The sequence below is a fragment of the Delphinus delphis genome, chromosome 3 (assembly GCF_949987515.2).
Source record: "Delphinus delphis chromosome 3, mDelDel1.2, whole genome shotgun sequence".
NCBI lineage: Eukaryota > Metazoa > Chordata > Mammalia > Artiodactyla > Delphinidae > Delphinus > Delphinus delphis.
The window spans coordinates 109,503,439-109,519,012 of NC_082685.1; the positions used below are offsets into that span (position 1 = coordinate 109,503,439).

General features: G+C 37.8%; 1 protein-coding gene across 2 annotated transcripts in view; it reads right to left on the bottom strand.

Moving 5' to 3' along the window:
• Nucleotides 1–13,031, bottom strand: part of FAM151B (family with sequence similarity 151 member B) — a 36,627-nt gene extending 23,596 nt beyond the window's left edge. The window contains exons 1-2 of one of the 2 annotated variants that reach the window (XR_009518997.2): nucleotides 12,665–13,031; nucleotides 4,411–4,536 (exon numbers count right to left, since the gene is read on the bottom strand). Coding sequence is in view for 1 of the 2 variants with exons in the window: in XM_060009226.2 (XP_059865209.1) it covers nucleotides 4,411–4,536; nucleotides 12,665–12,689 (151 nt within the window). In the remaining variant the exon portion in view is untranslated. The remainder of the gene's footprint in view (nucleotides 1–4,410; nucleotides 4,537–12,664) is intronic. The other variant, XM_060009226.2, reaches the window with a different exon arrangement.
• Nucleotides 13,032–15,574: the final 2,543 nt, after the last annotated feature.

The window sequence follows — 15,574 nt, forward strand, 5'->3', positions numbered from 1 at the left end:
TAGTCAATTTGTGGATTTGGCTAAGGAGGTTTCCAGGCAGAATGTTGAAAATGCCAACGGAGTTTCTTTTAGCTCCTATGATAAAGAATGGGAAGAAAGAGCTGAGTTAAATAATTAACTATTTACATTTTAAGCAGCATAGAGAGGAAATATTTCCAACTCAGGACTTGTGCTGAGTTAGAAAATAAAACCATTCTTTCCAGCTGGCAGGAGATTCTCAAAGTAGGAGAAAGCCTCAGGTCAAAAGTCAAATCCAGGATGCTGTTAGTAAACCACGGCCTCGGGATCAAGACCAAACCAAGGATACAGCTACAAGACCCTTTATTAAGATTTCAGAAAGATGATGCCTTGGGTACCCACATAGCTAGACAAAAGAACATTATAGAATCTTAAGGGTGTTATCCCATAGCACCCTAACTAGCAGACCAAGTAGAGAGAGGCCGACCCCAAAGAGATCCAGCAATAAGGTTTTTGATTAAAGGGATGGTTTATAATTTGATATATAGAAAGACTAGTACATTTTTAATAGAGCTGTATCCACTTGGACCTAAAAAAAAAAAAAGAGAGAGACAGTTCAAAACGAAAAGAAGCCTATGAACTCTCAAATTTCTATAAGCAGGAAATAGGCTGAAAAAGCTACCCAGCTGCATATATAAGCCATTTTCCAATAAGCGTATGAAGAGATGCTCAACATCATTAACCTTCAGGGAAATGCAAATCTAAACTACAATGAGATACCAATTCACAAGTACGAGGAAGACTATAATGAAAAAGACAATAACAAGTGTTGACAAGGACATGGGGAGATTAGAAACCTCATCCAGTCTGTTGGTGGGAATGTAAGAAGGTGCAGCTGCTTCAGAAAAGCTTGCAGTTTCTCAAAAAAAGTTAGAGTTATATTTGAGATGCAATAGGTCAAGCTTCTGTCTAATTTCATAAAAATTAAGCAAACATGACTTCTCAATAAAGTGGTACTTAGCACAATATATGTAGGCATTCCATCTTCTCTATCAATGCAGTTGTAAAGGAGCATATAGGCCTTGGAATTCCTTAACAGTAATAGTCAGTGTCTCTATTTATTAACTCCATTCCTTTCCCATGAATAGAAAAAAAAAAATCACTAAATGGCAGTGACAAGGAGTCTCAGGTCCCATGTAAATTATGTTCCTGAAGGTCTCTTTTAAGAATAAGAATGAAAAAAAAAAAAAAAAAGAATAAGAATGGAAGCTAAGCAGTAGGGGTAAGAGATCATGGTGGCTTGAACTAGGATGATGACAACAGAGATGGACAGATGCGGACTAATTCAAAATATATTTTGGAATAGAATTATAATGTCTGGATAATAGAGCAGATGCAAGAAATAAAGAAAACATAGAATAGATGATTCCCAGATTTCTGGCTTAAGAATACATGGGGAATTCCCTGGCATTCCAGTGGTTAGGACTTGGCACTTTCACTGCCGTGGGCCCTGGCCAAGGAACTAAGATCCCGCGAGATGCGTGGTGTGGCCAAAAACAAACAAACAAACAAACAAAAGAATCTATGTGGATTATGGTGCCATTTACTGAGATAGCAAAAATCATAAGAAGTACAGGTTAGTAGACATAATTAAGAATTTCATTTTGAATAATTTAAATTTGTGATGCATGAGAACTCTCTAAGTGAAAACACCAACTAAGCAGTTGGATAGACTAATACAGAAGAGAGGGAGGCCTGGCCTGGAGACATGTTTGTGAGCTGTCCAGCCTCTCTCCCTATTCTCCCACCCCTGGTCCTTGGGCAGAAGCCTTTTGAAGGTCAGGGAATGCTTCTCCTTTGGGAGACTGCCTGGTCACCATATTTCCCAACTCAGGGAGAGCCAGATGAGGAAGTCTGCACATCAAGATTATCACTCCAACCACAGGAGCCCCAGCTTGTGACAAGAGCCAGACAGTAGAAAACAGCTTTGTTTTTTCTGATTTTCTGCACAAGAAAATCCCAAATAGTTGCTACTCACACTCAAAACAAAACTCAAAGAAATATGTTTATAGAAATGAAGTTAAACTTATCTATCTTGCCTATACTGTTTACATGCTCTAATGCAGCAATTTATTATATTTTTTAATACATTTAGTTGATGACTATAGTCACACTTTTCCTAAATATGTTACAAAGCCTTTTTTTAAAAACTACATTTTTTATTCTCAAAAAGACTTGATGATTTCAATTTTTTAACCAGCATTTCTTTTAATATATATATTTTAAAAATCTACATGCAGAAATGTTATAACAAAAAAAATTACATTATATGTAATAACTTTTTTAAACAATTTTGACTATTCTGAGGTCGGATGTGTTGACAATGCAACACCAAATGACACTCTTACATTGTTCCTCCTGTACTTTGTTTTTTTTAAACATAGACATTGTTGAAAATCCAGTATCACATGTTAATCAAAATAGAAACAGCTTCATTAATAACAGTTGTACTAAATTTAAGTATTCTGGGAGAAATAAGATAAACCAATGAAATACATGTCTCCAGGAATCTGTTTTCTTTCCTTTGGACTAGAAAGAAATTGCAAGACTAGCCAGAGCTGAGAAAAGGGACTGGATGAAAAACAACCCCCAAACTATAAAACTTGGGGCTCTTGTTGCCTAAGAGCAGGTAAAGAGGATATTATCTGAAAACTAAGTAACCTACAAAAAATTCCCAGATCAACACCAGACTTCCAGCAACTGGAGATGACTTGCCATAAGTCATTTTTAAAACTTGGCTAAAAGTAAATGATCCATAGTTAATTAAATTATTTCTAGGGATGAGGCTTCCGCATTTACTATTACAAATTGTAAATTTGTAAGATTTTTTCCAAATTTTTAGTTGTTATATAGAAATAAAATTTATTTTGTTTTGATTTTATACTGTCAAAAAAGACAGATTGTCTAAATTAACCTATGAATTATAACCATTTATCTGTAGAATCTTTTTGATTTACTATATACGCAACCATATTGTCTGTACATAACAGCTGTATTATTCCTACCTTTTATCCATTTAAAAAAATTGATATATAATTCACATACTATAACATCATCCTTTTAAAGTGTACCATTCAGGGCTTCCCTGGTGGCACAGTGGTTAAGAATCCGCCTGCCAATGCAGCGGACACGGGTTCGAGCCCTGGTCCGGGAAGACCCCACATGCCACGAAGCAACTATGCCCGTGCGCCACAACTACTGAGCCTGTGCTCTAGAGCCCGTGAGCCACAACTACTGAAGCCCACGTGCCTAGAGCCCGTGATCCGCAACAAGAGAAGCCACCATAATGAGAAAGTCTGCAACTAGAGAAAGCTCATGTGCAGCAATTAAGACCCAATGCAAACGAATAAATAAATAAAATAAAGTGTACCATTCAATGGTTTGCAGAATATTCAGAAAGTTGTGCAACCATCACCACCACCAGCTAATTCCAGAAAAATTCTGTCACCCCAGAAAGAAACGCTGTACCCATTAGCATTTACTCTCTAGTCCCTATTCCTAATCAGCTCCAGGCAGCCACTAATCAACATCTTCCTGAAGCATTGCTTTTGCTAAAATTTATTTATTAAATAATCACTGTTTGGTTACTATGTGGTAGGCACTGTTTTAGGTATTAGGGATATTACAAGACAAGGTTCTTCCCTTTGAGGAACAAAGAAAAGCAATTTAAAAGAGTATCTTTACAATAAAAGAAACACATATTTAGATACATTATCCAGACACATAACTAAGATGCAAAAAATGTGTAAATTTTTACAATAAAACACAAGGTTACAAGGAATTCTTCCTGTTGGAACAGGGCACTTCAAGGGGTGCCCTACCTCTCTGGTGATTTGCTTTCATTCTCCTAAGCTGCTGCAGCCAACAGTTTAGTTAGCCTTTTCATAGCAAAAGGCTAACTAAACTGCTATAGTAATCATCTGATTACAGATGGAGCTAGTAAACCAAAAGGCTTGGTTTCTAGCCTAGGCATAAATATTGCCCAAGGCATTATAAATTAGTATTCAATGACTTCATTCAACAACTATTTATTGAGCTTCTCCTTAGTACACTGTGAAAGACATAAAAATATGTATGTACGACATACAACCTGACCTTAAAAATTTTACCTAAATCACTACAATATATAAGCAAATGTAATAACATATGAGAGTTTTAAATAAGGCATAGAAACGGTAAATCACTTCTGGAAAATGAGAAAATTCTTCCATTATGGAAACTTGTTCATTTTGTAAATAAAATGAGATCTTTTACAAAAATGTTTATGTTAGCCAAGAATTTACACTTGAATCATCTAAGTCTCTGGCACCTGCAAATATGACCAGATATTTTTTTTAAAAAGAATTGACTTCATCTATAATCTAATGTAAATACAAGTAACTAATGACTTACTTCTCAGTGCCTCATTCACTTGCACCTTGTGGTTAGCTGCATGATACCAGATGATCTGGGCGCCATCTTCTGTTGTGATCTGGTTATTTCTGAGAAAATATTCCAGTATGTTTTCACTCCAAGATCCTAAAATAACAGCATTTATATTAAAAAGAAGTTTTTATAGGGTAAATTTTTTTTAATAAAAAAAGGGCACAGCATATATTGATAGAGAAAAATAAAGTAATAAAACTGGGAAAATATAAGATTTTTAAAAATTAAGAACAAGTATGAAGATATGGCAAGTATAAAAATATATATTTATATATAAATAGGCTATTTATGATGTAAGTAATAATTAGTAAACATATAGGAGAGTCTGAACCTCAGAACTGTGAGGAAATATGTAGGAAGAAAAAAAAACTGGTAAGAAGCAGATATTTTAAAGCAGGAATTTTCACATGGTACCTTCTCCAATCCTGGCCCCATAAATAAGTAAAGTGTATATAAAGCCAATTCTATGTTAAAAAAAACTTCTAAATTTTGTAGAACTTAATTGTCTTCTCCACCTGAGGCTCCATTCTATATTTATATTAAACATTTAGAATCTTAAATTACACATTTAAGCATATTCACCTTCAAATTATAAATGTCAACAACACTTACATGAGTGACTAAGTAAATTCTGAGTTAGTATTTATAGATTTATCTAGCATGTACAAATATATGTAATTCCCATAACTATCGACTAGTTTTTGGCAGACCTGACTTTTTTCTTTTTTTTTTTTTTAATTATTTATTTATTGTTGGCTGCGTTGGGTCTTCGTTTCTGTGCGAGGGCTTTCTCTAGTTGCGTTGAGCGGGGGCCACTCTTCATCGCGGTGCGCGGGCTCCTCACTATCGCGGCCTTTCTTGTTGCGGAGCACAGGCTCCAGACGCGCAGGCTCAGTAATTGGGGCTCACGGGCCTAGTTGCTCCGCAGCATGTGGGATCCTCCCAGACCAGGGCTCGGACCCGTGTCCCTTTCGGTACGCGGGCCCCTCACTGTTGTGGCCTCTCCCTTTGCGGAGCACAGGCTCCGGACGCGCAGGCTCAGAGGCCATGGCTCACGGGCCCAGCCGCTCCGCGGCATGTGGGATCTTCCCGGACCGGGGCACAAACCCGCGTCCCCTGCATCGGCAGGCGGACTCTCAACCACTGCGCCACCAGGGAAGCCCCAGATTTTTTTCTTAATTAGGCATTAAAATGTGAGTTAACCAAGACTAAAATACTTGAATCAGTTCTACTCCATATTATGCCATATCGCAAAATAAGAAGGATAAAAGACTGAAAAACAGTGAAAGAGGTATCTATAATCTTACCCCGCCAGTTCTTGTTCACTGGTTTAAACATTTAAGTGGCTACCAAATGGCTGCAAATTCCCTATGCATGAGATTATATCTTCCGTTTAATTATTTGTTTATTAATTCTACCTAACAACAGTTAAAAACCTAAAAATGGCCATCATAAACTGATGATAAGACATTGAGAGAAAGTAAAATTTGATAAGAGAATGGAGGGGCATATGAAAATAACTTCTAAGTAACATGCATGGAACTCAGTAACCACTCTGCATATTGGGCTACAGAATAAAGAAACTAAACAGTTAGCTGTAGCATCCACTATCCAAGCAGTCTCCTATACAAAACACATGCCCCTTTTCAGCATAAGCAAGAGAGTCACAGACCTTTCAGACTCAGATGAAAATACATGGCCATCATTTTTTACGTGTTTAACTTAGGCATCTTAAAAAGGTACAGTAACTACTGGCTAAAACGGAAATGTCCAACAATGGGAAAAAGTAAATCACAGTATATCCTCATGATAAAATATGTAATTGATGTGGCTGTTAAACATGAAGTTTTTGAGATATGCCAAAAATCTCACAGAAATGGTAATCATGCATGTTACCATAAAAAAACTAAATGTTAGTTAATAGCACATGCTAGATGTATCCTTGACACCTTCCAACTAAACACACTGGATTCAAAATTTTTATAAGGGTAACTTGCAGATTAATAATAAAATACCACGATTCCAGAAATTAAAAACATTTGAAGCAAAAAGTTCTCCTTGCCCAGTTAATGGGTGAAACTGTACCTTACACTTAGCCACAACTGTATATATCTTTTCATATACACAGAATTTCAGACTCTAATTACCTATAATCTAGGGTATTATCACTATTTTAAGTAAAGTGTTATTCTGAAAATAGGGCCAAGAGAAAGGCAAAATTACTTGTAATTTTTAAAAATTAAGACTTTTAGTGGGAGCAGTTTCAGGTTTATAGAAAAAACTGAGCAAAAACTAGAGAGTTCCTATATGTGACCTCCCCTAATTTTTACATCTTTCTGTGGTGATGAAATTGCTCTGAAATTGATAGTGGTGATGGTTACACAGCTCTGAATATACTAAAAACCAATGAATTCTATGCCTGAAATGAGTGAATTGTATGGTATACAAATTATATCTCGATAAAGATTTTTAAAAAGTTAAAAAAAAAGTAAAAAAAAAAGAAAAATACATCCTCCCTTTGACCCAGAAATTCCACTTTCATAAACTTATCCCATTGACAGATATGTTTGTAATATGTAGGAAATGACACATTTGATATAAGGATATTTATTGCAGCATTGCTTGTAACAGCAAAAGAGTGAAAATAACCTAAATATTCAGCAACAATGAATTCACTAAATAAATTATGGTATATCCATGCAATGGAACACAATGCAGCCATTAGTAAGAATGAGGCAGATCCGTATGTGTAATATAGAATAATCTCAAAGATATGTTAAGCGAGAAAAAAGCAAGGTGGAGAACAGTATGTATAGGTACTGCAGTAGGAAGAATAATGATCCCTCCCCCCACAACGATGTCTATATCCTAATCTGTGAACTGTGAATATGTTGTTACACAGCAAGGGCGAAATAAAGTTACATGTGCAATTAAAGTTGCTAATCAGTTGACGCTGATCTTGGATTATCCAGGTGAGCCTAATTTAATCACATTAAACATCTTATAAGATCCTTGTCAGTGAAAGGGAAGGCAGGAGAGTCAGTGTGGGTGTGATGCAATGTGAGAAAGACATGACCAGCAACTGCTGGCTTTGAAAATGGAGGATGAGACCATGAGCCATGGAATTCAAGCAGTCTCTAGAGGATAGTAAAAGGCAAGGACACTGATTCTCCCCTAGAGCCTCTAGAAGGAATGCAGCCATGCTGACACTGATTTTTTAGCTAGACCCATTTCAGACTTCGGGCCGCCTGAATTATAAGATAATAAATTTGTGTTGTTCTAAGCCACTAAAAACTAATGCTCTAAAAAACTAGTTTGTATGTTTAAAAACAAAGTGGGAGAAGAACAAAAATGAGAAGACAGTATATGGTAGCATGTATACTACAATCTTAACTATATGGTTTTTTTTTTTTTTTTGGCCATGTCACACGGCTTATGGGATCTTAGTTCCCCCACCAGGGATCAAACCCAGGCTTCCTGCAGGGGAAGTGCAGAGTCCTAATCACTGGACCACCAGGGAATTCCCTATATTTTCTTAAAAGTCAGGATTGTCAGAAAATATACCAAAAAGTTAACTAATGGTACCTCTGAATATGGGCACTATGTATTGTTTTCCTATTTCAATATACTTTACTGTATAAATGTTCTATAATGAGCACGTATTATGTTTACAATCAGGAAAAAATTTAAACTGAAAAAAGAATGTATTACCAAAACCGTTTGATGTGACTACTTATGTTTATGTAAAAGATACTGTAACCTTCTGGAGTAGAACTGCCTGGCTTAAAACCCCTCTAACTGTTTTGCACAGCAAAGGAAACCATAACAAAAAAGTGAAAAGACAACCCACGGAATGGGAGAAAATATTTGCAAATGATGCGACTGACAAGGGCTTAATATCCAAAATATACAAAAAGCTCATACAACTCAACAACAAAACAATGAACAACCCAATCAAAAAATGGGCAGAAGACGTTAATAGACATTTCTCCAAAGAAGACATACAGATTGCCAGTACTTACATGAAAAGATGCTCAACGCTACTAATTATTAGAGAAATGCAAATCAAAACTACAATGAGGTACCATCTCACACCAGTCAGAATGGCCATCATTAAAAGTCTACAGATAACAAGTGCTGGAGAGGGTATAGAGAAAAGGGAACCCTCTTACACTGTTGGTGGGAATATAAGTTGGTGCAGCAGTATGGAGGTTCCTCAGAAAACTAAGAACAGAATTACTACATGATCCAGCAATCCCACTCCTGGGCATATACCCAGACAAAACTATAACTCAAAAAGATACATGCACACCTATGTTCATAGCAGCACTATTCACAATAGCCAAGACATGGAAACAACCTAAATGTCCATTGACAGATGAATGGATAAAGATGTGGTACATGTATACAATGGAATACTACTCAGCCATAAAAAAGAACAAAATAGGGCTTCCCTGGTGGCGCAGTGGTTAAGAATCTGCCTGCCAATGCACAGGACATGGGTTCGAGCCCTGGTCTGGGAAGATCCCACATGCCGTGGAGCAGCTAAGCCCATGTGCCACAACTACTGAGCCTGTGCTCTAGAGCCTGCGAGCCACAACTACTGGGCCTTTGTACCACAACTACTGAAGCCCATGCGCCTGGAGCCCATGCTCCACAGCAGGAGAACCCACTGCACTGAGAAGCCCGTGCACTGCAACAAAGAGTGGCCCCTGCTGGTCGCAACTAGAGAAAGCCTGTGTGCAGCAGCAAAGACCAGAGCAGCCAAAAATAAAATAAAATTAAAAATAAATAAATTTATTTTTTAAAAAAAGAATGAAATAATGCCATTTGCAGCAACATGAATGCAACTAGAGATTACCACACTAAATGAAGTAAGTCAGAAAAAGAAAGACAAATACCATATGACATCATTTATACATGGAATCTAAAATATGGCACAAATGATCCTATCTACAAAACAGAAACAGACTCAGACATAGAGATCAGACTTGTGGTTGCCAAGGGGGAAGCGGGGAGGGAGAGGGATGGACTGGGAGTTTGGGGTTGGTAGATGCAAACTATTACATTTAGAATGGATAAACAACAAGGTCCTACTGCATAGCACAGGGAACTATATGCAGTCTCCTGGGATAAACCATAATGGAAAAGAATATAAAAAAAGAATGTATATATGTGTATAAATGAGTCACTTTGCCATGCAGCAAAGATTGGCACAACACCGTAATCAACTATACTTCAATTTTAAAAAAGTGAAAGAAAAAAACACCTCTAACTCTGGGGTCAAACAACAGAGACACACTAATTACCAGTTTCTAAAGGCTGCATAAAAAAAAGCTGGAATAATGCTTGGCCACATCATTTTGTCTACATCTCCTATCCTCATCCTCACCCAATTGCCAAAGAGGAATAGGATTGCTCAAACTATTCCTTATTTCATCTGCTGAAATTATGGGTCAGGTAAATGTCACATTCCTTTCATTTCAACCAAGATCTCAAAAAGTAATACTCCTCCCTCCTCGCCACTCCTTTTCAACATTATACTGGAAGTACCAGCTAATGCACTAAGACAACAAAAAGAAATAAAAGGTGTACATACTGGGAAGAAGAAATGAACTGCTTTGTTCACAAAGATATGGTTGTCTATGCAGATAATCCAAAAGAATCAACACAAAAACTCCTGGAATTAACAAGTGATTATAGCAAGGTTGAAGGATTCAAGTTTAATACACAAGAGTCAATTGCTTTCCTATTTACCAGCAATGAACGTGAAATTTGAAATGAAAACACAATACCATTTACATTAAACCCACAAAACCAAAATACTTAGGTATAAACCTAACAAAATATGTACAAGATCAACATGAGGACAACTACTCTGATAAATGAAATCAAAGAACTAAATAAATGGAGAGATAGTCCATGTTCATGGATAGGAAGACTCAATATTGTCAAGATGTTAGTTCTTCCCAACTTGATCTATAGATTCAAGCAATCCCAATCAAAATCCCACCAAGTTATTTTGTGGATATCAACTAACTGATTCTAAAGTGTATGTGGAGGGGAAAAACCCAGAATAGTCAACATAATATTGAAGAAGAATGAAGTGATGACTCTACCCAACATCAAAACTTACTATAAAGCTACAGTAATTAAGATAGTGTGGTTTTGGTGAAAAGAATAGACAAATAGATCAATGGAACAGAACAGAGAGTCCCAAAATAGATCCACATAAATAGAGTTAACTGATCTTTGATGAAGGAACAAAGGCAATACTGTGGAACAAAGACAGCTTTTTCAACAAATGGTGCTGGAACAACTGGACGTTCACATGCAGAAAAGGAATCTAGACACAGACGTCATACTTTCACAAAAATTAACTCAATATGGATCATAGACCTAAGTGTAAAATACAAAACGATAAAACTCCTAGAAGATAATATAGGAGAAAATCTACATGACCTTTGTAGATTTTTGTATCTACGGTCACGTCACAGCAATGACCTTTTAGATACACACCAAAGGCACCATCCATGAAAGAAATAATGGATAAGCTAGGCTTCATTCAAATGAAAAACTTCTGCTCTGCAAAAGGTAACATCAAGAGAATGAAAAGACAAGCCATAGACTGGGAGAAAATATTTGCAAAAGACACATATGATAAAGGACTATTATCCTAAATATATAAAGAACTCTTAAAACTCAACAATAAGAAAACAACCCCATTAAAAAATGGACGAAAGACCTTAACAGACACTTTACCAAAGAAGATAGACGGATGGCAAGTATATGAAAAGGTGCTCCACATCCATGTCATCAGAAAAACACACATTAAAACAAGAGGGTATAACTACACACCTATTAAAATGGCCAAAATCCGGAACACTGATATATCAAATGCTGGTGAGGATGTGGACTAACAGGAATTCTCATTCATTGTGGGTGGGAATGCAAAATGCTACAGCCACTTTTTTTTTTTTTTTGCGGTACGCAGGCCTCTCACTGTTGTGGCCTCTCCCGTTGCGGAGCACAGGCTCTGGACGCACAGGCTCAGCGGCCTTGGCTCACGGGCCCAGCCGCTCCGCGGCACGTGGGCTCCTCCCGGACCGGGGCACGAAGCCGTGTCCCCTGCATTGGCGGGCGGACTTTCAACCACTGCGCCACCAGGGAAGCCTAATGGTACAGCCACTTTAAAAGAGAGCTTGGCAGTTCCTTACAAAATTAAACATACTCCTACCATACAATCCGCCAATCATACACCTTGATATTTACTCAAAGGAGTTGAAAACTTATGTCCATACAAAAACCTGCACACTTATGTTTATAGCAGCTTTATTTATAATTGTTGAAACTTGTAAGCAACCAAGATATCCTTCAGTAGGTAAATGGATAAACCGTGGTACACCAAGACAACAGAATATTATTGCTCTCTAAAACGGAATGAGCTCTCAAGCCACGAAAAGACACGAGGAAAGCTTGAACGCATATTACTAAGTGAAAAAGAGCCAATATGAAAAGGCTACATACTGTTTAATTCCAACAACATGACATTCTGCAAAAGACAAAACTATGGAGACAGTAAAAAGATCAGTGGTTTGTCAGGGGCTGGGGGGAGAAGGATAAGTCGGTGGAGCACAAAGGATTTTTAGGATGGTGAAACTGTTTTGTATGATACCCTACCATGGAACGTGTCATTCATTATACATTTGTCTAAACCCACAGACCGTACACCACCAAGAGTGAACCCTAATGTAAAGTATGGACTTTGGGTAATTACGATGCATCAGTGTAGGCTCACAATTGTAACAAAAGTACCACTCTGGTGGGGAAGGCTGATATGGGGAAGTTATGCGTGTGTCAGGTATGGGTATATGGAGAATCACCGTGTCTTCCGCTCAATATTCCCAGGAACCTAAAACTGCTCTTAAAACAAACAAACAAACAAAAAAACTCCTTTACAAAATGTCAGAATATTCTTGCCATTCTTTGCCACACCAAAAGCTTTTCTTTACCGCCCACGCCGGGAACCAAGGCTCTAGGCCGCTTGATTCTGGGAGAACATAGAGAACGCGGATCACGAGATCCAGACAAGGAAGGAGTGCCGCCAGAGGAGTCTCTCAAAGGCCCCCCAACTACCGGCAGCGGGCCGGAGAAAACGTCCACTGCAAGCCCACTGTGTGGAGCACAGTCCCAGACCCGAAGCCTGGGGAGCACCGCTTACCAGGGGCCCCGGCGGTCGCTGTCATGGTGACCGTGGTCCTCAGTCTGCGCAGGCGCTGAGCGGTGGGTGCCGCCGAAGACCCGTAACAGATGGCGAGAAAACCCGACTCTACAGAGAATAGACCTTGCCGTGGCCTCCGACGGCCGCCTAGGAGGAGCTTCCGAGGCGGAGGCGGAAGGGGCCGAGGAGCGGTGCGCACGCGCAGAGGCGGCGGCTCGAGTTTCGCCAGCGCGCCGTCTTCCCGGGTGGTTTTCGCGTCTTAGTGTCGCGCGCGTCGCTCCTTTGAAAGGTAGTCAGGAAATGGGTAGTAATGAAGAACGCGGTGTCAGGGAAAACAGAAGCTGGGTTGAGACGCCAAGTTGCTGCTGTGGGGTACGAATTTCCAAATTGGATATATTTTCTCTTTTTAATTTTAGTAGCATCCTAAAAAATGACATGAAATCCTATCTCCATAAAAATGAGCGTTTCTGCATAAGGAGACTGAAGTGATAAGTTGGAAGTTTTCTGTTCCCCTCTTGACTTCTCTACCGGTTTTCACTCAGAAACACTCCTAGCAGCTGGATTCTCCCACCCACTGCCTTCTTTGCCCTCCTTAACTCCTTTCCACAGCCAAGCTGGGACTGGAAAAAGCGCCAGTGGAGTCAGACTGACGTGAATTAGCAGTGCAGCACTGCAATATTCTGGTTCTGTAACTCTACCACTCAATCCGTCAGTTGTAAAATTAGGATAACAATACATCACCTCACACACAGCACAAATGGCAGCCCTTCTCGCCCAGCTCTTCATATTTTAATATACGTAAGTCTTTCCAGACGAGTTGTAATTATTTCAATATGTCTTCAATAAGGCTTCCGTATTCTCTGGATTTTCTCAAGCTCAATCGAAATGATTTCTTGAGTTTCAGAAAGCACTAAATTTTAATAACTTCATTGACCTTAAAAAAAAATCTTTCTTGAGATATACAATTGATTGGCTTGAATTTGATCTGCATTTCCTAATGATACAAAATGTTATACATTTAAAGGGTACAATTCAGTGTAGTCACAGAATTGTGCAACCAGCACACCATCAATTTTAGAACATTTTCATCATCCAAAGCAGTCACTCCCCTTTCTCCCCAACCTTAAGGAACCACTAATCCACTTTCTGTCTCTATGGATTTGCCCATTCTGCACATTTCATTTAAATGGGATCATAGAGTATACAGTGTTTTGTGACTGGCTTCTTTCACTTAGCATAATGTTTGCGAGGTTCATGTTGTAGCATGTATCAGTACTTTATTAAATTTTTTTGTGGCCAAATTTCCATTATTTGCATATACCACATTTATTTGTCTATTCATCAGTGGATGGACTGTTGCATTGTTTCCATTTTTGGCAACTAATGAATTTTGGCTGCTATAAACATTCTTGTACAAATTCTGTGTGGAATTATGCAGATGTATTTCTCTTGGGTATATACGTAAGAGTGGAATTGCTGGTTCATATGGTAACTCTATGTTTAACTTTTTGAGGAAGTGTCAAACAGTTTTGCAAAGCAGCTACATACAACATTTTACATTCCCACCAGCAATGTATCAGGGTTCCAATTTCTCCACATCCTCACCAATACTTGTTATTATCTGTTTATTTGTTTAATTATAGCCATCCAAATGGATATGAAGCAACATCTCATTGTGGTCATTATTTGTATATCGCTAGTGACTAATAATGTTGAACATATTTTCAAGTGCTTATTGGCTTTTTATATATTTTCTTTGGAGAACTGTCTATTCAAATTATTTGCACATTTTTAAAAGTAGGTTATTTGTGGAGGTTTTGTTGAATTGTAAAAATTCTTTATAAAGTCTGACTACAAGTCCCTTAACAGATATATGATTTACAAATATTTTCTTCCATTTTGCAGGCTGTCTTTTCACGTTCTAGATCGTATCAGTTGCAGTACAAAAGTTTCTATGGCCTATTGATAACCGTATTAGGTCAATATTTTCATAGATTTTACAGTAACTGGCTCAATTAAAATTACTCTTCACTGTCCATTTTTTAGAACTACATAGTGGAATATGTGGCATGAGATAATGATGTCTAAGATTTGCTTGAAAATACTCCAGCAAAGAAATCAAGAGATAGATGAAGCAAAAATGGAAAATCTTGGTAATTGTTGAATCTGAGGAGTGTTTAGGTTGGGTATGTAGAGTTTCATCATACCATTTTCTCTACTTTTGAGTGTTTGGAAAATTTTATAGCAAATATGTGTCTAATTACTTTTAATCTTTTTGCACAAAGGAAGGGTTGCATGTGTTAAGGGTATATGGTACACTGAAGAAAGATGTACAGAGCCTTATGAAGATCAGAATGTGAAAAATGGGCATTGACCTGATAGTTTGGAGCTGCTTTTGATGACATATTTAAAGAGGAATTAATGGTATAATATTAGCTCTGATTAACCCAATCTGGGTAGAGGTGGTGAGATTATGTGTATTAGAGGAGTGGAATAAGATGAGGTCATCTGTGGGTGACCTTTGATTCAGTACATACAATTCACTCTTGAATAAGAGTGTAGCTAGCCTTAGAATTTACTTTCCACTTAGCACTTAAATATATATATTAAATGCATATATTTTATAGTTTTCTGGCTTCTGTTTTGTTATTGACAAATTTTCTGCTAGCCCAGTTGCAAATTCCCGTAACTATAAAGCAGTCAGTTTTTACTCTCTGGTTGCCTCAAATTTCTTTTTAAATATGCCTACATTGATAGCTTCCACTTACTTTGATTCCTGTCCTGGATTTATTCTGCAGTTCAGCAGACAAAAGATGTTTAAATGTCTTCTGCCAAATTGGGAGTCTCTGCACTGGATTCCTACTTCCACATAATTTAATGCTAAAACGGGATCCTACTAACTCCCTAAAT